This window comes from Aptenodytes forsteri, unplaced genomic scaffold, assembly GCF_000699145.1.
Source record: "Aptenodytes forsteri isolate BGI_AS27 unplaced genomic scaffold, ASM69914v1 Scaffold76, whole genome shotgun sequence".
Taxonomy (NCBI): domain Eukaryota; kingdom Metazoa; phylum Chordata; class Aves; order Sphenisciformes; family Spheniscidae; genus Aptenodytes; species Aptenodytes forsteri.
Genome location: NW_008794444.1, coordinates 2,680,071 through 2,704,276, shown reverse-complemented (window position 1 = coordinate 2,704,276; position 24,206 = coordinate 2,680,071). Strand labels below are relative to the sequence as shown.

The 24,206-nt window shown below is 52.0% G+C and overlaps 1 protein-coding gene across 1 annotated transcript in view; it reads right to left on the bottom strand.

Annotated features, from left to right (window-relative positions):
* The window catches only part of TXNDC16 (thioredoxin domain containing 16), a 37,613-nt gene extending 19,272 nt beyond the window's left edge, over positions 1–18,341 (bottom strand). Inside the window, exons 1-12 of the mRNA XM_009289850.2 lie at positions 18,150–18,341; positions 17,104–17,186; positions 15,892–15,965; positions 14,992–15,066; positions 14,534–14,655; positions 13,923–14,013; positions 12,020–12,176; positions 10,475–10,641; positions 9,291–9,351; positions 7,784–7,925; positions 6,678–6,824; positions 6,137–6,196 (exon numbers count right to left, since the gene is read on the bottom strand). Coding sequence (XP_009288125.1) covers positions 6,137–6,196; positions 6,678–6,824; positions 7,784–7,925; positions 9,291–9,351; positions 10,475–10,641; positions 12,020–12,176; positions 13,923–14,013; positions 14,534–14,655; positions 14,992–15,066; positions 15,892–15,965; positions 17,104–17,186; positions 18,150–18,318 — 1,348 coding nt within the window. The 5' untranslated portion in view covers positions 18,319–18,341. The remainder of the gene's footprint in view (positions 1–6,136; positions 6,197–6,677; positions 6,825–7,783; positions 7,926–9,290; positions 9,352–10,474; positions 10,642–12,019; positions 12,177–13,922; positions 14,014–14,533; positions 14,656–14,991; positions 15,067–15,891; positions 15,966–17,103; positions 17,187–18,149) is intronic.
* Between the last annotated feature and the right edge of the window lie 5,865 nt (positions 18,342–24,206).

Genomic DNA, 24,206 nt, shown 5'->3' with positions numbered 1-24,206 from the left:
GTTACTTGGGAAGACAAACGCCAACACTCCAAACGTCCCCCCCGTCATTTTTCTTCCCCCAGCTTTATATACTGAGCATGACGTCACATGGTATGGAATGTCCCTTTGGCCAGTTGGGGTCAGCTGTCCTGGCTGTGCCCCCTCCCAGCTTCTTGTGCACCTCCAGCCTTCTCAGTCAGTAGAGCATGGGAAGCTGAAAAGTCCTTGACTAGTGTAAGCATTACCAAGCAACAACTAAAACATCGGTGTGTTATCAACATTGTTCTCACCCTAAATCCAAAACAAAGCACTGTACCAGCTACTAGGAAGGAAATTAACTCTATCCCTGCTGAAACCAGGACACAGGTGAACCATCACCGGCTTCACTAGCCACCACCCCTTGCTTGCCAGCCTCACCTAACCTGCCTCCTACCTACTTGCAGGCTTGACCAAGGACAGCAGGGCTGCGTAGAGTCCTCAGGCCATACGTCGTCCATGCCCACTGCAGGAATGCCGTATCTCAGAAATCTTCACGCCTTCCCTAAATTTGTTTGAACGGGATTCAAGAGTTCCATGGGAAAGATGGGATGAAACCTAGAGACAAGTACACACATGGAGGCAGACCATCGCAAAGTGTCCTTCAGAAACCAGGGTCAGGGCAGGTGATGAGGATTTCTCAAGCGTACGGCAGATCAAAACAGCCAAGCTTTCTTCTCTGTCTGTCCTGGGTTTGATTCTGATCACTATTTTCATTAAAGGCCTGGCTGATGAAACAAAACACGCACATCCAATCTGCAAACGAACCCAAGCCCAGAGGGGCAGAAATCAATTTGAAGGGCAAAGTGTAACAACAGCAGCATTCTGTAATGAGAAGCAGGATGCACAGGTACCATCAGTGCCGCAGAAAAGGGCAAAGCTCATTCTGGGATGAACTCTCAACAGCGTCTGCAAGACATGGGAGGAAAATGATGCTCTTCTGCCCCGGTGAGACCTCTGCAGAGCCCAGCAAGTCAGGCTCGGAAACATGTTTTTGGAAAGGCTTAAGCAGACGAGAAAGAATTTGGAGAAGTTTGGAAGACATGCCTCCTGAGGAAAAACCCAAAGAACTGTGTTTCTTTTCATTGGAAATTGCCTGGAAGAAAGAAACAATAAAATCTAACAATATGTAAAGTCTGCTCTGGAGGCGACAGTGAGATCACTCTCTGTTGCCAGCTGGGCAAGGGCAAGCAACAACCCATTCCCAGGTAGGGAGGTTTGACCAAATGTTAAAACAAGCTACTGAGAACCAAGCACAGCTGAACCTTTTTGGCAGAGAAGCTGTGGAAGGGTTTTAATCACAGGTTAGAAACGCGCCTGCCAGGGATGGGCAAGGCACCTCCACAGGCAAGGGTGAAGGCAGAGGTGACCTCAGCATGTGTTCCTATCCCCTACCCCTATGTCCTTGGCATCCCACTGGATCATTTTCTGCAACCCTCATTTTACGTCCTGCTTTGCAGCTCACATGAGGAGTTTGCTGCTGTTCTGCCTTGTGTCAAACTCATGTACAGAGAAAGCAAGCGGCGGCACGGAACTAAGGGTCTGCAATTCCACTCAGACAGTCAGGAGTTGTCAAAACACTCCATGAGAGCAGAAATGGTTTGTGTCATTCTCCAGGCTCTGAAATGACACCTCAAATTAAAAGCCTGCCCCTGGATTTATTTCACACCTCTGATCCAGCATAGCTGGTTCTCATCATCTGTTACCACATAATCTTGTCTCTTGCCCAACTCTGAAAAATAATGACATGGAAACAGGGCTTTGATGTCTTGTTAAAATTGAGTTGCAAGGCTGCTCTAAGGTCCCTCAAATATGAGGTTTAGTATTTGGATACTACCTTGGGGGATTACGTACCAAAAGTGCTCCAAAGGAGCCCCATCTGGCCTAAGGAACACCTTGTACAGGATGACCACTCTCCCATCCCAATCTGCACCATGTTATTAATTACTGAACGAGCAGCCGTTTCAGGAGTTGAGTAACTCCGCAACAGACTGTTCAGCCCTGTGGTCACTGTTGAGCTGCTGAATGGGAAGAAAGGTGAAAGAGGAACACAAGATCCTACTGTTCTGTGATTTTAGGTGCTAATAAAATGAGCAACAGTGAGAACCTCTGTCCTAGGAGTCTTATAAAACCAGGACAAGACAAATCATCAATGCTATAGGAAACAAGAAAAATCAAGAATCCCTTAAAATTCTAATTCTTTGGAGGGCAGGACTGGCATTAGAAACGGCTCACTTGAAGAGCTGGTCCAAAGGCTACAACATGAAAGAGAAGTAAGTTAGGTATGAAATGCTGCACTTCAAGAGGAGGAATCCAACACGGAATGGGAAACGACTACCGGCACAGCATCACACAATGGACTCCTAAATCCTTACTTCAGGTTTAGGTTCAATGAATATACGTTACTAAATCAGGTGATTTTCATGCCTTTGAACTGCAACTTCAGACCCCTCTCTTTGAAGTCATTGGTCAAGAAGACTCCACAAGCACAGAAGAGGGAAGCAGACCTGTTTTTCATCACAGTATATTGCTCTTCTTAGATGTTGGTTTCCTCTCTTCTTCGAAAGAAAGGCCAATGACACACCTAAGAAATGCTCAGCACTGTCTCACCTTCACATCCTCTTCTCCTGTCCCAGGGTTGCTGCTTCCATAAATTCCCATCTTGCAAAAGAAAACAAGAGCGGCAGCAGTTAGCCCCGGAGGCAATGAGAATGGCACGCTCTTGCTGCAAGAGCAGAAAATGTGGTCAGTTCAGCAAGGCAGAGATGCTTCTCTTTATCTCTTGCTAGATTGCATCTCTCAACAAAGAGAAAACACTTGGGGGGCTATAAACTTAATTTTGTGATGACCTGCTGCACATCTGTTCCTGGATGATTCACAGGGTCATTCCAGTCTCCAGCCTCCTCCACTCCCTTGCGCTTGATCTCGTATGGCCTACTCTCAGTGCCATTTTGCACAAAGAATTGGCATCAAAAGTGGGACCTGGTTCTGCAACTCAAAATGTGCCTCTAGAGCGGGTGATTCATGCCTCAGACAGCTGGTCTTGGCTTCTCAGCCCTTAGGAAGAAAGCTCCACCCCAGAGAGCAGACAGGAATACCAGCGCTTCTGGGGGAGCTGAGAGATTGCCCCGAAGCCATACCCCATGTTTTATTCTCAGTCCTGCATAGCTCAAGATCTTCTTCCTGATCCAGACTTCTATCCCTTGCACTGCTGTATCTTCCCTCATCCTGGCCATAACTGAGAGCCCAGGGACCCCCATCCTTTTAGGTCTTCCAGCTCCCCTGGTAGCCCGCCTGTGACTGAGGCTCCCTCAGCAGCAGAGACAAAGGATCTCCAGATCCACTAACGCAGCTGTTCTCCATCCTCTCCGAGGCCACAGCAGGGAAAGCAGACTGGAGTCATTCCACAGGTCACATCTGGCCTGGGAGTCTTTGGTGGGACCTCATTGATCACAGAGGAAGGGCCCTGACCCCAATCAGTTCATAATCTCTGTTGAGAATCTGCCTGTGACTGCTTCCATGTACCAAGATTGTTATCAAATTATTCAAAAAACACATGGTGAAAGCCTGGCCACGCAGAATCAGCTAAGGTTTGACCACTGGCTGAGGAAGAGGCAGGGTTTCATCCACTGACTCTCCCAGGTTGCTCCTCTAGCTGGTCTGACTGCTGGGGAGTCTAAAAGAAACCCCAAACCATCAACAACCATAACATCTCTAACAACAACCACCCTCCCTGAGCTTTCGTGTTTATTCCGGGGATTTCAGTCCAGATCAAAGCTGCTGGTGCCTTTCCCTTCATGCAAACTATGAATGCAGAACCGCTTTCATCCAAACCACAGCGCTGTCTGCAACGTTCCCAGGAGGGTTTCTTGTGAGCAACTCCCACTGCATCCGCTTCCCAGAAAGCTGCCTGGGTCCTCTGCAGATTCTATACATGTCCCCACTGCCGAGAGCTCAGCCTGAATCCTGCTTGCACTCTGCAGGACACGGTGCCCAGTCCCAGGGGAGTGCCATCACTAGGAGAAATGAGCCTTGATGAAGAAGAAAAACCAAGAGAAGGCACCAGCCACCTCCAGGGCTGCCAGAACAGCTCTCGCCCAGATCCATGCGACTTCCCCACTGTGCTGCAAGGAGTTGGGGATGAAGCCACCTGAATGTCCCCTGCAGCCAGTGGGGAGAAAGAGGCATCTCTGGAAGAGATTCAGCCCATGTAAGAATGATGGATGTGCAGAAGAACCCACCTCTCCCCACTAACCGTAGAGAGGGATGGGGCTGAAGACCGGAATGAAGCTGAATTGGGGCTTACACTGCTCAGGAACTGCTCAGACCCTCTTGAAGGATCACTCCCTCCTGCCTTTACTACCAGACTACCCGATGTGTGCTGTCTTTAAGTGTTGCTGATTCTTCACCGTCACGTGTTATTTATGGAGTCCTGTGGCCGCCTGTGAGACTTCCCATGTAGTTAAGCCAGTCTCCAGGCCCGGGAGGCACGACGATTGTAAATTCTTCCTCTGACACCATCCTGCCCCGGTGGATCTGGGCCTGCCCACACCTGTCTGTCACGCTTTCCACCAAAGCTGGGGCCCATTACTGCTCCTTTCCAGATCAAGTACTTCCAAGGACAGGAGATCTGATGTGTCACCCAGCACATTGATGCGCTCTGCAGCATGTAGTGCTTCTCCTTGGCCTGTGCAGGACGTAGCACTGAGGGGCACAAACAGGACCCTGTTTCTGTGATGCAGGCTACAGTGCCTGCTGTTTGCCCCTCCTCGCTCCAAAGCCGACCTTGTGTCACCCACTGCCGCTGGTGCTCTGCCCTGGCCCTCCCCATGCTCTTGGGCATTCATCACGCAGTCACTGTGCCCACCAACATCGCCATCATCATCATCGCCATCGCCATCACCCATCACGCTGTCACTGTGCCCACCATCACCATCATCATCATCGCCATCGCCATCCCCCGTCACGCTGTCACTGTGCCCACCATCACCATCATCATCATCGCCATCGCCATCCCCCGTCACGCTGTCACTGTGCCCACCATCACCATCATCATCATCGCCATCGCCATCACCCATCACGCTGTCACTGTGCCCACCATCACCATCATCATCATCGCCATCGCCATCCCCCGTCACGCTGTCCCTGTGCCCACCAACATCGCCATCATCATCATCGCCATCGCCATCACCCATCACGCTGTCACTGTGCCCACCATCACCATCATCATCATCGCCATCGCCATCCCCCGTCACGCTGTCACTGTGCCCACCATCACCATCATCATCATCGCCATCGCCATCACCCATCACGCTGTCACTGTGCCCACCATCGCCATCATCATCATCACCATCGCCATCACCCGTCACGCTGTCACTGTGCCCACCAACATCGCCATCATCATCATCGCCATCGCCATCACCCATCACGCTGTCACTGTGCCCACCAACATCGCCATCATCATCATCGCCATCGCCATCACCCATCACGCTGTCACTGTGCCCACCATCACCATCATCATCATCGCCATCGCCATCACCCATCACGCTGTCACTGTGCCCACCATCACCATCATCATCATCGCCATCGCCATCCCCCGTCACGCTGTCACTGTGCCCACCATCACCATCATCATCATCGCCATCGCCATCCCCCGTCACGCTGTCCCTGTGCCCACCATCGCCATCATCATCATCGCCATCGCCATCACCCATCACGCTGTCACTGTGCCCACCATCACCATCATCATCATCGCCATCGCCATCCCCCGTCACGCTGTCACTGTGCCCACCAACATCGCCATCTCAGCTGCAAGGCAGTTTGGGCAGCTGGTGTGTACCAATTTACACCAACAACATAAGGCGACTGCAGAAGGCTGCATTCCCAGTCCCATGACTTTATAGAGGCACAAATGGACCGCAAAGATCCCTAAATAAGAAACAAAGGACTCTTCCGAAGCAACCTGATGTGGGTATGCCTTCCTTAAAGAGTTTGAGGGGAAAAAATGAGTATATTCTGGGTGAGGGAGTGAGGTACCATCAATATCCTCCCAGTCTTCTGGTTCCTACTGCCAGGGCAGGTGCATGCCAGCTGTAAAGCACTCAGACCTCTGGCACCTTACCTTTCAGGTGATCGGCCACCTCGGTGTAAGACCGCAGCACTGCCAGGGATACTGCCTCCCCTGAAACACAGGACAGACACAGACCTGAGGGACATACAGGTGACAGACCAGCCCCACCTCGCTCTCTGACAATGTCACGTTACGATTCTCTGCATCCTAAGTGCTTCAAGCTCTGAAAGACTTGAAAGAAATAAGGAAAATTGGACTTCATGCAGCAGACAGCAACCAGGTTGTCTAGGCTATCCCATGAGCCCATGCTACCACAATTTCCCCTCTTGTCCTACATTTGGTCCCTGTAAAATGAAGGTTAAAAGCCTATGAACATCGATACCTTCTATGCTGAGAGATACTGTCTTCACACAGTATCAGTCAATGAGAAGAACTGATTTAATCTGATTGCTAATGGTGGGTGGAGGCCCATGGGGCAGGATGCAGCACTTATTTATCGTTTAAATTTGTCTAAAGGATCACCATATTACGGAAAGCACGGTGAGCAGCGCAAGCTTCGAGAAGGGACAGCCAAGCCACATTTCATACTCACAGCTGGCATAAAACAGCACCACCGTCCGGGCAGTCTCCAAGAGGGCAGAGTGGAAGGTGTCCTCTGTCAGGACAAGGATCTGCTCCAGGGGCAGCTCTCGCTTCTTGTCCCTGGAAACTGCTTCCACCACCTGATCATCCTGAATGTCTGCAAGGGACCCACAGCCGTGCATGAACACAGGTACGCACGCAGGGCAGGGGGAACTGCAGCCCCCTGTGCCACCCCATCAGCACGTTTTTGGAAGCCAGCACCTCTCAGCAGAGACGTGGTGACTGTCAGCAGGGGGCTAAGTAACCGCCTCGTATGGGGGAGTGGAGGCACAGGCAGAGACACACGTACAAACTCACTGAAATGCACTTATGCCGTCTCACACCAGTTGTGCCCTCTGATTTGAACGCTATTCTTTAAGCATGTTGGCTCCCCTAGGATCCTGCACCACTTTTTTTGGAAAACAAGACCAATTTTGTATGGAAAACAAATGCGTTTTCAAGGAAGCATTGGAAGGGCCAGTGTTTTCTCCCTGGGGAAAGGCAAGTCTGGAACAGCTCTTAGAAAAACATGTCTCAAACCTTTCCAAAGGGACTGATAATTCTGAGGCGCTTCATCTGAAGCTTGAAGAGGAGACGGCGTTGGGTGCACTTTAAACTCTCATGCCTCTGAAGCTGGATGCCTTCAAGCAGAAGCACCCCTCTCCCTCTGCAACTGTTCCTCTAACAGCTGCTGATTTTCTTCCCTGGTGTTTCCCCTAAAAAATTACGCCTGTCTGCCACAAAACTCCAGTGATCTGCAGAGAATAAAAGAGCCACTTTGTACAACCGTGATGTGACTGTGATGGTTTGCCTTGGATTTGCAAAAGTGTTCTCTAATGCCTTAACATAAGCTTGCTGTCCCTAGCAGATGCTGATTGCTTGTTCTACCTGATGACAATCAGCTTTTCGGTGTTTAGTTGCACACCTTGATTGTTATTCTCTTTTTCCTCCTCATCTTCCTCCTCCCTCCTCATCAAAGTGTTCTCTAATGCCTTAACATACGCTTGCTGTCCCTAGCAGATGCCGATTGCTTGTTCTACCTGATGACAATCAGCTTTTCGGTGTTTAGTTGCACACCTTGATTGTTATTCTCTTTTTCCTCCTCATCTTCCTCCTCCTCCTCCTCATCCTCCTGGATTTGTTCGATCTTGTTCTTATCTTCCACCAGGGTTATAACTTCATCAGTGTCTTCCAAGACCAGGTATTTGATTGGCACTCCCTAAAGAAAACAGAGTAAATCAGTGGAAGCAAAACATCACCCTCTGCCTATTCCGTCTGCAAACCAAACTCAAGGCTGAGGGGGCACCATCACCCAACTCCTTATTTTTGGGGTATGTCAACAGATTCCTAAAGCTGCCAAACAGGGGAGCTTCTGGGGTGCGTTTCTTTGACCCAATTTCACCTGCGCTCGAGTTTTTCTCACTCCAGACTGACTTTTCCTTGCCAGGAAGAAATTGTGGCTATGTGGGATCCTGTGGTGAAAGCGAACACCCGCTCCACCTCCCGGCACCTTAACATAGATCCACCACTGCGAGAAGAAGCCCCGTGGCCAAACAGTGAAGGAGAGCAGGGAGGTACAGGGTCCACTTGGCTGTCCCCGCTCTAGAGGGGTGAGGCTGGGTCAGAGCAGCCCATCACAGCCTGGGAAAATGGCACAAAACATCCTTTATCTCATGGAGCTCAACAAAGAAGAGTGCTCCCAAGCGTACATGGGCCCAAGCATACCCCCGGAAAGGAAAGAACGAAATGTTCAGAAGTGAGACCTTGTCGGCTTAAAACCAGTTCTGGCACTGTCTGAGCAAAAGGCACTTCAGAGAAAATGAATTTTATAATGAACCGAGAGAAATGACAAACTGCTGGCACCTCCCATTGGCTCTAAGAGGAGAAACACAGCATGCACATCTCTCACCAGGGCAGGGGAAGCCCTCAGGGGACGCTCAGTTTCAGGTCTGATCCTGTATCTTTGCAATCACAAGTGTGACAGTTCAGGTAATCTGGGGCAACGTGTGCTCCCTGGCATTTGTCGGCGCTGAATTCCATCTCGCCTCACAAGCTGGGTCAGGCCCCTCCAGAGTTTAGCTCATCTGGATCAACCTCCTTTAACTTACACCCTGCCCTTTTCCCAGATCACTGCCAGAGGCGTTCGGTTACATCAGTTCAGCACAGACCTTTGGGTGTTTGCTCTTAGTTTCACACTCATTTCCTCTCCCATCTTTTGAATGCCTTTCCTGAAGGGCCAAGGGCCTTTAGAAGTCCAAATCTCTGGGGAATTTGCACTTGGACTACTACCTTAGGTAGTTCACAACCTTGCGTTGCCTGAAGGTGTAATGGAGATGTCAGCCTACGTTTTGAACCCAAAATAAACACTTTCTTTTGTCTCCTGTAAGCAGGCACAGTTGCTCTGCAGTACCAAACTCAGGCAGTACCAAACACATGCGTGCATCTAGGGAAAGACACTTCCCCTCGAGCTTCTGGGAAGACTGTCAAATAACAACGGAGGCGAGCAACACCCCGACACCTCTCAAGAGCACCATGCCCACATAGGGAAATAAGAGTTGTACGATAAAGAAATCCAGCATCTAACCTCATCTGGTGTCTTGAGAGCGACGTTTGACCGGAGCAGAATGTTCAAATCTACGAGGTCCCTTCCAAAACACAAAGTGAACATTAGGTGGTGTGATGTGCAAGGTCACCCCCTCCATTCGGCCCGCCTGGCTGGCAAGCCCACCTCTCTCAGCAGCACCATGTCCTCACGGAGTCGTGATCCAGTGCCCCAGAGAACTTGCAGGAACCCAGAATCAGTGGTGGAGAAATAGGCTCCAAGTGACCTTCTGGTGGGACTGACACCACGCGTGCTGCATAACGTGCCTATTTCGCAAGGGGCTTGGATTACCTTTCTGTGATTCGGGTCTTTGCCCACACACTGGTAGCCACATCTCAGTGCAGCTGATGGAGCTGGTGGACTTCAGCTCATGAGTAAATACAGCCAAGAAGTGCCTCCGTACAGGGAGGTGCCACGGTGGCAGAAAGCTGGAAGAAGACAGCCCTCACCAATCCTTCCTCCATCTCCTCCCATTTTCACGCCTGCCAGCAGACGTCCCCAAAGGCCGTGGAACCACGCCTACAGGGGCTGCACACCTCCTTTGGCAAGACAACCATGGAAGCATTTGCAAATACAAGCCAGTCTGGTGTGTGCAGGCTACTCCTGAGCCCATGGAGCAGAGATAAGCAACCAGTGGTCAGCTGCAGAGGAAGCCAACAGATCTCCACAGCACAGCTGCCCTGTGGCCAGCCACAAGCGTGTCTCTTGTCCTCCTGGGGAACAAGCATGCTGGTCCAACTCACAGAGCCCTCGTTGACTGAGGAGGCACCACTTACTGAGTGGAGACCCCTGCCACGTCCCAGCACCCAGCACCCGCAGTCCACCTCCTTTACTGGATCTCCTTCTGCCCTTAATTCGAGGGCAAAATACAAGCCTTCCATCTGTGCTAAGTTTCCTTTCCAAAATCTCTTAGTCTGACTGTTTTTCCACTTCTAAGTCAGCAAGAGACTCAAACATTTCTACACTTTCAGCCAGTCTGAAACGAACCCAATTTGATTCTGGACAAGTCCTTAAATGTGACATCCTCTCGCAGGATATAACCTAGTTTTACTGCCTCTCATACAAATCTGAATAAGCCCACTGACTATCGTCCTGGCGATGGGGTAACCGAGCTCAGAAACACCACAAAAAGCAAGGAGAACCCCAAAACACCTGAGAGCAAATACCTGGACAAAAGGGCGACTCCTGCTTTCCCCAAGAGCTGCCAGGCCACAAACTCTGCTGTCCTCCTGTCAGCCTCGTAGGTCTCTTTCTGGCTGAGGATGAACACAAGTGGTAGCCCAAGCTGTAAGTGAACGGTGGAAACCTTCTCTGGGTCCTCAGCAACCTCTGTCTGGAGAAGAGATGCAGTTATACTGCAGCACATCCCCACACTGTCGAAGGTACCTCAGCCCTTCTCCTGCACAGCCCAAGCCACCATGTGATCCCCAGCCACAGAAATAAGGATATCCTCAAGAAAAAGCCTCCAAACGCAATTCTAAAACATCCATTGAAGCAGAACCCACACAACCCCGGTTAAACTGTTCCGACCTGTCATGACCCTCCCTGTTAAAAACCTGGGCTTTATCATGCATGTTCTTTGTGACTTAGATGCCAAATCTCCATTAATTTATATTTACCTGGCATCCATTCTCCACAGCAGTTTGAAAACCCCGGCCGCAACATGCAGGAGCTGGCGTCCTCTCCCTTCCTGCTTTGGACATGCTGCTTCATGACAGCACGGAGCTGCTTAACGAAGTGCCTTCCCTCCACGCGCCTAACCCAGGAGGCTGGCTGAAGGAGGCACTTCCCAGCGCTCATCTACCTGTCCTTTCGGCTGGGCAGAGATGTCACCAGTGGGAACTGGAGGCCTGCTGAACTTCACCGCCCGGTGGGAAGAGGAGATAGGAGGGAGCCTCCTGCCCCTTGTGCTCACCAAGGCATGAATGACCGATATCAAACTCCCCAGGGTGCTGAGCCTCCTGTGGGGAGCCTAGAGGAGCGGCTAAGGACTTTGGGTTTGTCTAGTTTGGAGAAAAGGAGGCTGAGGGGCGACCTCGTTGCTCTCTACAGCTTCCTGAGGAGGGGATGTGGAGAGGGAGGGGCTGCTCTCTTCTCCCTGGTATCCAGGGATAGGACGTGTGGGAATGGTTCAAAGCTGCACCAAGGGACATTTAGACAGGACATGATGAAGCATTTCTTTACCGAGAGGGTGGTCAAACACTGGAACAGGCTTCCTGGAGAGGTGGTCGATGCCCCAAGCCTGTCAGTGTTTAAGAGGCATTTGGACAAGGCCCTTAATAATTCGCTTTAACTTTTGGCCAGCCCTAAAGTGGTCAGGCAGTTGGGCTAGGTGATCGTTGTAGGTCCCTTCCAACAGAACTATTCTGTTCTGTTCTGTTCTATTCTAGATGTCCCAGCATGGTCCAAGGGGCACCTCCACCCCGTTCCCACTCATGGTGCTTACGGACAACTAGAAGAGCATACGTTGGTGCCAGGGCTCCCTGGAAAGGTCTAAGCAAGCTGAGCAGTGCAATGGAGCATCGCTCCCATCCAGCCCCATGCCTGTTCCTTGCTTGGACCCAACCTGGGAGCTTTGTCATTAACTTCATGGGGAAGGGGCAGATTCTCGTGCTCAGCCTTGCCCTCCGCTCACACCTCTCTCACCCTCCCATCCACCGCAGCTGCCCTCACACTGCACAGCCCAAGTGGCTCCTCTTCCCCAGTCATACCACCAGAGGAGCCCCCATGAGTTTGAGGTGCCTGTGGATGTTGAGCATCGTCAGAGTCTGCCCCATGGCTGTCCTCCTGCAGGGCTCCGCCAGGTCCGTGGCCTGCTGGCAGTGACAGAACAACAGCCGAGCAGACGACACATCAGACTCATCATCGCTGTGAGAGAGAAAACAAAAACCATGCTGAGCTAGGCATCCACCGCCGGGTTTTAAAACGCCCTGACAGAATGACCACGTTTGCTGACATGTTTTACAGGGCAGATGATCCTCAAGTTCAGGGTTTGGCAGGCTTGTGGGACCTCTTCAAGAGCCCTACTACTGATAGGTACAACTGTGTCCAGGCACTTTTCAGAATTGTGCTGAACATCTAACAAAAACCCTGGCTCGCCGGGTGTAAATGACCTCAATCCCAGAATATTTGGCTCAAGAAGGACACAAATTAAGCTTTTCTCAGTGGGACCAGCCATGCCACTGCAGCGGAGACCCTGGCCGAAGGAGGACAGCTGAAGTACAGCTTTGCTCATGTCTTTTACCTCGCTGATGACATCCTACAGACTGTATAAGGAATATTCCACCTTTTGAACAGCACTGGTTTTGGCTGCACCAAAGGAAGCAATGAGATGGAGTCCCCTGGGTGGTTCCCTGGCTAGTGGTTCCTGCTCTGATTCCATCACTGGTGTTAGCCTGTAGGTCAGCTTTGGGAGGTCACATTTCTTCTCTTACGTACCCATTCCCCACCTCTAAAATAGGGATCACGTTCTTTGTAAAGGGTCTTAAAATATCTCTACGGAAGAGCAGGGTGTAGCGTTAAGACCTCAAAGCCTGCCACCCTGGTTGGCTGAAAGCTATTCATGTTGGCGAAGCTACCACCATTTCATCAGCTAAGGGGATGGCCTGCCGGTGTCCTCTCTGCTTTAAGCAGAATGAAGCTAATTCCTGTCCAAATGACGACCGTGCCATCTAGTGGCAGCCACAAAATGCTCTCCCTGATCATGATCCTGCAAGGACGGGATGGCACCTTGGGGAAGGACCGCTTTGGTGCTTGCCCTGGTGTCAGCTGTGGAAGCAGGCAAATGGTTGTATAAACGCTTTGCTGGAGACGCAACATGCTGTGTGATATTCCCACCTTCCTCCCTCTCAGTTTCCTGACTGCAGTCGGTCACATCAGCAGCAAGTCGCGTTGAAGGATCTGCCCTTCTAATGCAGCTCCTCCCGCGTGGGAAGGGGATGGCCTGAGCTGGCCAGCTCCAGTGAAGCCATCGGGTGGGAAGTCCCAAACGCAACGCTCCAGGGAGCAGTGTCTCATGCAGCTCAACTGCAGAACTCGCTGCTGCCAGAAGTTGCGGAGATGAAAAGTAAAAATGTGTTTAAAAAATTCTGGTGGCTGTTAACACCATGATACAGGTTCAGCTCCCACCTCTGAATGTCCTGAAACCTCTGACTGCCAGAAGATGGGAGGCTGCAGGCAACACACATCCATTCCCTCATACCCCTTGGTAAGCACCTACGGCCACTGCAGAGATAAGATATGGAGCTGGGTGGGCTTTGCTCCAACCCACTACAGCAGTTCTTGCCCTTCTCAGCTGGCCAGGCTTGCTCAGCAAAGCACAAGGCTGAGTGTTTTAAGACTGTAACGTCAGCTATATCAGCCCCCCTGAAAACCCATGGCTGAGGTTTGATCAGTCAGCTACGGAAAGGAGACAGCGGGCTCTTCTCTTCCTTGAGAGAAAGAGCACCACGCAAGCAGCAGCTGGTTTTGGAAAAGCAAAACAGATCTGACTGTCCACCTCTGGCATAACACCCTAATACCATCCCAGATTTGACCCGGGAATCTGAGAAACCAGTAGTAGAGCAAAAAGTGCAAGGGAGCAGCTCTGCCTGGTGTGTGTGTGTTTGGACATACCCAGTGTCTTTCAACAGCGTTGCCTCAGTTGTCAGAACAAACTGGTGGACAGTCCCATAGGCAAAAGCTGCCTCCATCACAGCTCTGTGCTCTGGAAAGAGAAAGGCAAGACCAGCTCATCTCAGCTCCCTCCAGATCTCTCTCTTCACCTTCCCCAGTTGTAAAACATCAAGGCTCAGGCTTTCAGAAACTCTCAGTAAAAAGTCACAGCTGTCTGAAGACACGCTATGAAGGCAACTGAGTAACTGGAGCTGAACCCGGCTGCTGATCCCCGGTGAACACACAGGTGGTGTAAGCGAACCCATTCTGCTGCATAACCAGAGATCTGCCAATCGGTTTATTTATTTATTAAGACAGCAACCGCTGGCTTGCTTTCCCTCTCAAGTCCGTCTCTGAAAGCCTGTGTGCTCCCAGCAAAACTTTTCTGGTGCAACTGATCCCTTTGGAAACACAGCGAGACAGACAGAGGTGGAGAACTTGTGTCTAGGTGGCCCTTTCGGGTTTCCTTGATCCTCCATTTGCAGGATTTTGGGTCAGAAACCCAGCTCCCTCGCACCTCAGTAAAACAGGCTCTGGGAGGAGAGCAAAGATGAAAAGCTGAGTGTTAATACCTGCTGTCCCAGTGGCTGGTACATAGGCAAAGACCATGTTCGACCTCCCTTTCAACGCATTCTCAATGTTCTGAAGATCTGCCAGTGTTTCAACGTACTTAACTTCATTAAAGAGCAGGGCACTGAGGAGTCAGAAAAAGGCGCATTAGCAACTGCTTTCTTTCAAGAGTAAATGTACCGCCACATAACTGTGATGGGAAAAACAAGGTAAAATTCCAGCTTCTTGCTGGTAGATTGAAGATTCACAGCCAAATACAACTGCCCAGCTGTGTGTTGGTGAGTCACCTCAAGGACAGAGATTTAACAGCGTCAAACCATACCAAAGAGAGAAGCAGCCTTCTGCTTGGCTGAGATCAGCCTCTGGAATACGTGGGGTTTGTATTTATGCAAAACTTTATATCAACAAGTGAAAATGGAAAGTAAATGACTTCACAGAGATGAATCTGGTCTGTACTTACAACAAAACGTTAGCAACAATGGAGTTCACGTCAAACAAGGCATCGGTGGGGAACTCTCTGATCAGCATGTTACCTCTGGGGAGGGAAGAAAGAGTATCACCAAAGAAACTATGAAAGGTTAGCTACGCGTACTAAATTAATTTTCACTCTGCTGAATACTTCCAGATTATCTGCTGGCAGGTAGGGCTGGAAAGAAGATGTCAGGATTGAATTTGGGGATTTCATAGGACCAGGTGTCCAGGCAATGCTGTTTTAGTGAAGTCACCTCTGTCACTGCCATTTCATTCAGCTTCTGGGGACTGTCGATGAGAAGCCTAGCGCAGACTGACAGGAGGTCTTTATATACCAAGCATCACCCTGTGGACCCTCCCCACCAGAGGAAACGTTTCTGTGGGCCATGTACAACAGTCAGTGAGAACTGAGCTGATACATGGAGAAGCTTCCAGATGACAACCCGTGGAAAGACCAAGAGCTAAACCTTCGCATCCAGGGCAGATGAGCTAACCACACCAGCAGGAAGAGCACCAAAGGGCGTTTCGTTCTAGGAGGAGATCCAAAACCTAGTGGACTGAGTGTGACTCTGGGGGACCTGGTAGTGGGAGGCCACAAGGACAGAAGAGCACTGATGGAGGATTTCTCTCATGGTTTCGTGTAGCAGCACAGCCCTCTGCTGCTCAGAGGAACATGGGGCAGGATGGGGAGTTTCACACTGAGGTCAAAGCACCTACTGTACGTGTGTTGGACCTTCTGGGGGCACTTTTCACTAAACTCCGTATGTCACTGCTGTCCTCATGGCTCCTCTCTTCCCATGCAGACATCTCTCCGATCACTGACAGCGTTTCCTCCAAACATTTGCACTGGAAAGCAATCACAGTGCGGTGCCCAGAAAATCCCCCTTACCTGAACAGGTAGGCTTTCCTTAATGCATTTTCTTTTCCACAGTATCTTGAGACGTCCTCTTTGGGACAATTAACCTAGACATTGAAGGCATGGAATTAGACATTCAGCTCCACAAATGACTACAAACATACAGCACTACAGCTTTCTTCCATTCAAGGGTGTAAATACAGCCTTTCCAAACCTGCTGGGAGAGAAAATGCAATAAAATGGAGTCCAGAGCTGGGGATTGGAGTTTGTACTTCAGTTCCCCAGCTCGGCCTGTCTTGAACTGGGTCAGACGGGATCAAGAGATCTTATGATTTGCCCAGCGTATTCAAAGTGACAGATCGATGCTTGAATATTAAACTCAGCCTGTATCTGGAGGAAATTAAATACATACGCACATATATAGAAGCACATCTTATAATCTAATTACACTTGCCTGAATTTGTAATCCCCTCACCTAAATCTGCACAAAGTTTCAGCTAAAAACCCCTTTATATGAAACATTTATTGCACTGAATTGAAAAGAAGTGAACCGGCCCCATCCATCATTCTTCGCAGTTTGAGCTGGCAGGGGGGAGCCGTGGAGGGAGTCGGGCAAGTCCCACCTTCTGAGTGAGACGAGGGCTGATGCCCTCCTGTGCAGCACGCTGGGGATCGTACTCTTCCTGGTGCCATGCCCGTGGGTGCACAGCAATGACCAGGTAACTCCACGCACCCCACGCAGCTGCTGGGGGGCCAGATTAGATCAGCCAGCTGAGCCTGGTACGTGGGGTTGCCCGTGAAAAAGACCAATCTGCGGGGAAAATGTGAGTAGCTGAATGCTCCCTCAACCCACGACTGCAAATCAAAGTGTACAGGTTTATCTACTGAGACTGAACTGGGAGGCCAGGAGCAGCTCAGGGCTGCCCCTGCCTGACCCTCAGCACTGTCAGTCCTCTGCTTCGCTCTCTGTGTTTGGAGACACAGGCACAACATCGAGCCCCTCTGGGACACAGGAACCTGCCCGCGTCCCGCAGGCAGAAGCCGTGACACGACCCACAAGCAGCAGATGTAAGGCCAGGGCAAGGGATAAAATGGGATGCCCCGGTCTGCCAACGCCTGCTTTCTTGCGGGGTCCCACTGCTGTCGGTCCCCAAGGTGGGTCGAGAGAAGCTCTGTCCACCCCGCAGGAAGCCCTGCAGGAATAATCTGCAGAAATAGCCTGTCCCGCTCCTCGTCCCCATTTACCTTCACCACCGAAATGCCATAGTCCTGGAGGGCCTCGGCCGAGTTCTCAATCTGCTCCAAGAAGGGCTGGGCACCAGGAGAAACTGAAAAACAAAAAAACCCCTGGTTTCCATCCCTTCCCCTTAGGGATGAGGCAGACGAGAGTACCTTCAGGGCAAGCACTGTCTGTGCCCTGGCACGGTAACAGCACGCTAAGGTCCCCATGCAAACACCCCTGGGACATCCGACCAGACCTGAGCAGGGCAAAGAGGGAGCCGTGGCGTGCTGCCGGCGGAGGTGCTGGGAGCTGGCTGGGGAAGGCAGAGGGACTGGGACTGGTTTTGTCAGACGGGTGCTGCTGGGCTGAGCTGCAGGTCCTCAGAGTCAAGAGCATCCTCCTGCCACACACTGAGACAGTGCTTGACACTGTATGGTCTTGCTCTTACTCAAAGAGTAAGGTATTTACCGAAAAAACCCTAACTATGGGCAACAACACAAATGCCCACAGACTCCCCACCTTCCCTTCTAACACACCCAGCCTCTCAGTGCCGACGTGGGAGCTGCGTTGGTGTCTCAGCCCACGCCGATGCCCCTGGGAAACCGTACCTGGGGGTCATGAAGGAGCAGAACAAGAAAGGCGAGGCCAAGGATCTCCCTGTAATTCTTGACAGCCCTTAGTTCCCCCGTATGCAAGGGATCCCCCTTTCCCTGGGAGGTACCACGGAAGAGAAGCCCAGCCCCTTTGAGGGGACAGCTGCTTCGGAGGCTGGGTTTCTCTTCCATGGTACGTCCAGAAAATAATCCAGAAAATTAATGAAGAGGTTTGAAGGAGTGTGCCTGGGGACACAGCCGGGAAAGATCCCACCCCACGAGGTCTCTGCCTGTCAGGAGCACTTGGAGCTGTGCAAACACAGATTTGCCAGCTGAGCTCGACCAGCTCTTCAAAATCCCTTTGGGTTTAAAAATCTCAAGAATGGCCTCTTCATTGTTCCACTTTCACCCACACCCTCACACAAGCTTTCGCTGAAAACCCAGGCTGATGTAAATGCACACTGTTAAATACATACCATTATGGCTGAAATAAGCCAGGGACGCTCTGCCGGCTTGCAAGCTACTGAAATACTCCTGGGGGCTCAGCTCCTGCAGCAGCCTCGCACTTCCCCGCGTCGGGATGGAGGAAGCACAGAAGAGCAGGAAAGAGAAGGAAAAAACCCATCTGTCCTTTTGGGCTGACATGGCTGTTATCAGCTACAGGCACGGGAGAGTCACAGCTGGGAAAAAAGAACCAAAAATAAATACATATATACACAAACACATACATGAGTGTCTTCTGTTTAGGTAGGTGCAGCATGACCGTAATTTCCAGATGTGACACAAACATCCTGAGGGCGTCATGAATTAGCCACTAGAATAGCAGGTGATTCATACAGCTGTAAAGATGATAGCAAAGGCTATTCCCTTTCCTTGAGCGGTATCTGCAAGTGCATGGACCCTCCGTGCTTTCAGTTTAGGGCTGGTTTTCTTCCCTATTTTTTTTTCTTTTGAGTCAAACAGAAATTACACACGCAAGCAGAAAACAGTGGCCTTATCATACAAAAAAACCCACCCAAACTGTCTCAATTCTTGTTAAAAAGCTTCGAGGATGCCACTAGCCTCGTATGTGCCACTGCAAGAGGTGTTCACAAAGGGACAGGCCATATTGCCCACTTCAGACCGTGCCAAATGACGTGGGGAGGTTCAAGAGCCCTCCTCCAGTGCCTGCCCCATCTCTCTGCCGTTCGAGGTTTCAGCTACACCAAATGGGAGAGGGGTTCGTGCAAACCCCTCGGGCCTGTCACGCCTTGCTCGGTCCAGCCTCACGTTATTCTGACATTGGTGATTCGGGAGCAAAACCATGACCCGCGCCAGGCTGCAGGGCAGTCCCGGCAGTCTCTCTTCCACGCCGGGTCTCCACGTGGAGCTGGTAAGGAGAGGAGCCGAGGAAATTTGTGACACGCTTCAGAGAACGGGGCAAAGACCAAGCGTGCGAGTCTGCTGCCAGGGTTCACCAGCAGCCCTGCCCAGGCTGCCCTGCCACAGCTGTTTAACTCTTCCTGCTCAGATTAAGGGGCTCAGGAGAGCTTCACGTGGACAACCACTACAGGATGAGAAAACACCTTCTTCTGACTTCATTCCCCTGTTTAATACGTTCCTTCGCAGCCTGCTCTCCAGGTATCGGCCTTTGCCGCTGAGTGTGCAAGGGCACGGCTGGTCCCCGGTCAACGATGAGACAAAGCTGGAATTGAAGCCATGCAGAAGCTGTTTGCTTTGCATCATGAGCTGCAGCTGTTTTCGTTAACAAACGCCCCTGTGTCCATGGACTGCCATTCCCCCCAGCACCCTGCCAGATGCTGTCAGCTTACTATCGCTGCTCTGTGACGAACCCAAACTCGAACGCTCAAAAACAAGCAGGCAAAGTCCCTCTGCCTTGCTCCAAGAGCGGGCAGTTAGTGAAAGCCAGGCATGCTCAGCCTTCACAGGCTCCCTCTCACGTAGGTGAGGTGTTCGGATCAGGCCTGAATGGCACAAAGGAACAATGACAGAGCTGAGAAAGGCGTGAATTTTTTTCTTTTAATCGGAAAGTCTCCGCTTTTCTCCCTTCCACCTTCGGGAAGTGCCGGGCGTTTCTGGTCCTTTGCCCTCCCATCTGTTCCTCTGGCTTACAGAGGGGCCAGAGATTGGGGGGGGGGGCGATGTTTATTAAATGACAAAGTTGGCTACAGCGGGATGGAAAAATAAACTCAATCCTGGCATGTGGGAACCAGCCCAGGTCAAATGGGAGAGCTTACTGTCAAGGAGGCAAGAGGAGCAGCCTCCAATGACTCGAAGATTTCACGGCATTGTACCTGGAGGAGGGTGCCAGCAGTTTAAAACACAACTCCAGCCTCTACCCAGCCCGGATCTCTCCTCATGTCTCCTCCGGCTCTTGTAGTTTTTCTAGCATCCACCTTCTGCCCTCTAGGGGGGGGAAGGTGGGGGGGGGGGGGGGTGATGTTTATTAAATGACAAAGTTGGCTACAGCGGGATGGAAAAATAAACTCAATCCTGGCATGTGGGAACCAGCCCAGGTCAAATGGGAGAGCTTACTGTCAAGGAGGCAAGAGGAGCAGCCTCCAATGACTCGAAGATTTCACGGCATTGTACCTGGAGGAGGGTGCCAGCAGTTTAAAACACAACTCCAGCCTCTACCCAGCCCGGATCTCTCCTCATGTCTCCTCCGGCTCTTGTAGTTTTTCTAGCATCCACCTTCTGCCCTCTCCACGTCCCTGCGTGACTGCTGCTCTTCTCCTTGCACCTCTCCCAAAGTCAGCCCTGTCTGCCCCACCACGGCCCCTCACTCTGTCCCCACGTCCCGGATCCTCCCCATGCCCCCTCACTCTGTCCCGCCACCCTCGACCCCGCTCCTCCCCGTGCTTTTCTCGCCCTCCACACAAAAAGGTGTGCTCATCCCTTCCCTACTCATGTCCTCTCACCTCCTCATCGCTCCGTCCTGCCCAGCAGCTTCCCTCTGTGCCCCATCAATCCAGACGAGAATATTCAGCTTTTAGGTCATTTCCTCTGTCACCTCTTCTCCATCAACGGAAAATTAACACCATAGGGCGGGAAACAGCCAGAAGCCTGTACCGCAGCCACTTGCAGGATTACCAGAGGTGTGTGAAAATACCAGGGACGTGTGAACCAGCTCTGTGTCACTCCTGGGAAACCCTTAAGCCCACGGGCCATGGGGCAGCCTTAGCACAGCATAAATGGTGTGCAAGACCTGGTTCATGTTTTCACTGTCATACCTCCAAGACAGAGCCAGGCAAGGTGGTTAAGGCCACTGTAGGTGACCTAAAATGAAACGAAATACACCAGAGACGCTCGGCACAAACTCTTGCGTTGGCATAAATTGCTTGTGCCGCATCAGTTTTGCTTGGGAATCCTGCAGCGGTAACCACGGGCTGGGATCCCCGTATCACCTCTGTGATCCCATCTGCTTTCCCCGACACCTTGCCTCGCAGAGCCCCCGGCTGCCAATATTTATTACTGAGGAAGCTGCAGCGTATTTCATTCAACGGGGGGTGATGTGGGGTGGCTTTTAAGGTACACAGGGCAAGGGAGAACCACTGTCCTGGACTGCACAGCCAGCCGGCTACCATCTCCATCATCCACGGGCCACCCTGAACCCAGGAGAAACACCACCAACCTGGACTTGGTGTCCACACCACCAACTTTACATCATGCCAGTGATGTAAAATCTCCCACATCCCTCAGTAGGGTATTTTCCTCCCGCTGATCAATCACCTTCTTACAAAAAACCTACACTTTATGTCTGGTCCAAATACGTTACACTGCTGCTTCCCCTTTGTTTTATCTCATTATATCGGTATCTACCAGCCTGCAGAGCTGGTTAGCAAGTTTTAACTCCCTAGGTAGATGCTCCTAAACCAGGAGCATTTAGGATGCTCCTAAACGGAGTCGCTTCAGCCTCTCCCGTGACGATCAACACAGATCAGGCCTTTTGTTGCAGCAGGTCATTCACCCCGCACCCAGCTGGTAGAGTTTTTTGGCAGCCTTGCTCGCCTGCCTTTCATGCCCTTCTGGCAGCAGTGTGCTGCCCTCCCAGACTTGCTGGCAGAGGGGACACATAACAGCCCCCAAATCCACGCGGGGCTGACTCAACCCGTTAGCTACAGCAAGCTAAACAGGCTGAAGCACTCTCCCCGGCACGGCTGGATGCCCCGGCCCAAATATGCCTCCTGCTGCTGCTGCTGAAAAATGCAAGGGAGAGCATAATGCTGACAGCTCGTCTTGCACTTTGGACCGTGCACAGAGGTTTCCTTTAGGGGATCCAGAAAAACTCCCTGAAAAGCTCTCTGTTCCAGCCTTCTGCTCGGTGGATCCACGCGAATCCCTCCAGCCACACGTCGCTGCCCGACCAGCAAGCCCTTCCCAAAATGCATCCAACTTGCTTGCAGCCAGCTTGTCCGAAGATGGAAGCCGTCCCAACAGCTGCATTGTCTGCAAATGTCTTTTCTCCTGAAGAGATGATAAATTGGCTCTCCAGGGCCAAAGGAAGCATCCCTGGGATCCCACTGAAGCATATCTGGATGACGCTGACTCTCCGGTGACAAGCCACTACGTGAAACTGTCACCCTGTGGCCACTTCACTGCCTGGGGGGGGGGGGGCCTAGGTTTGTCCTGCGGGTTTTTAATTCATCAGAAGACCACGCAACTCCAAGTCACGTGCCTGACAACTGTTGACATATACTGCTGACAACCGCTGAAATATTGCTTGTGTCAAGCAATATTTAAGTTGTCGTCTTCTCCCGGGGGAGGTTATGCGTTAGTTTTATGGAATCCTATGGCTGCCCAGCAATAACCTCACTTCCTTATCAGATATTGCATTATTTTGCGTATTTTTCACCACACGCTTCCCTTCCCTGCTCACCTTTGAAAAAGCGGCCAGCACCAGCCTTCTCCTAAGCAGCAGACAAGTCAGGTTAATTATCACCACCCAGTTTTGCTGGAACAGAGCTCAACCCAGCTCCTTTCAAATTTTCCAAAGGCAAGTTCTTTGACCTGGCTGACTTGAACAAGGTCAAGAAGCTGCAGTTCCCCAGCGTTTGGAGCTGGGACAGCGTTGAGATTGTTCTCCGTCACTTCGGGATGGGCCTGCAATCATCGGTCCCGAAATACCCGCTGGCCCTTCCCACCCGTCCCTTCTCCCCAGCAGCCTGTGGAGGAGGCAGGGGTTGCAACCTGCGACTGCAAGGGCCCCACAGCCGTGCCCCCCCCACATCGTGTGCTGCCGTGGCCGTGACCCTACAGCTGAGGGAAGATGTTTCCACCCGCGCTGGACGCCCCGACAAGCCTCCCAGCCAGGCTGCGATGCCGGGACCCACAGCAGACTCGTGCACTGCTTCCAGCCAGAAACCAGAGCCTCGCTGCACAGGTATTTATCCTGCATTTATCCACAAACGCTCTTTCAAGCTGGAGCGCTGCCAGGCCTTTTGTGCACAGGCAGGCGCACTTTTCAACCAGCAGCGTTTTAAGGACGTTGCAGATTGCGGCATAATCAGCCTGCGGCGCAAATCCGCGCCGGGGCAGCTCACGAGACCGGAGGCACATCTGGCACACCACGTCGGATGATAACGGAGCTCCACTCTGCGCCGCCGCCTCTCTCCCAGCCTCTGACCCCCTGCACCAGACGCGCCTGATTTTCAGTGCAAACGCAAGATACGGGCCTGCAGTCAGGGGACGAGGGTGCCTACAGGGGCGGCCGCGGTGAGCTGCGGGAGCAGCATCTTGCAGCGCAGGGATCCTTCTCAAGGATCATCAGCAGAGGTGGGAAACACATCGACATCAAAGTCCATCCCAGCCTGTTGCCCAGCGTGCTTTGCCTCGCTGGTTTTTTTTGCAGTGATGCTCCCACGCTGCCCTTCCGCTCTTTCCCCTTCCTGGAGAGTTTCACTTTCATTTTCACTTCCAGGTCCCACTTCCCAGCACCCAGTAGCCCCGCTGGGCCTCGCTTGCTAGCCCAGGCTGCAGGAGGGACACGCTGCAGCCTTTCCCTCTGCCCACACCGGGAGAGGAGCGCTTCGATGCCCGTGCACGGCAGACAGCCCGCAGCATCACCCACCGCTGCTGCACCGCTGCCCCCATTTAGTCTGTCCCTGGGGACCAGCCCCCCCCAAAGTCCCTGGAAAGCAGCTGGCACTGTGACCACGGACATTGCCGAGCTGCCTCCAAGATGGCTTAGGGATGTCACCTACCTGGGCGTCCCGAGCATTCAGGCCGACGTCCTCCTCCCTCCGCCACGGCTGCTAGGAGAGCATCACGCAGCGGGGTCTCCCCTTGCCCCCAGCTGTCCCCTGCGGTCGGTGGCCTGGCTGTACGGCTGGAGAATCCGGGATGCCAAAAATGAAGCTGGCGGGGCCGTGCCAGTCCGGCCCTTCCAGCAGTGGGATCTCTTGAGACCCGAGCCGAGATCTCTTGCTGGCGGGGGGGGGTCTCTCAACTGCTCACCCTCCTGCTCCGATCTCTGAGCTTCCCCTACAGCCGCAGGATCGCTGCCCCCCTAGAACGGACGGGCTCCGAGCTGC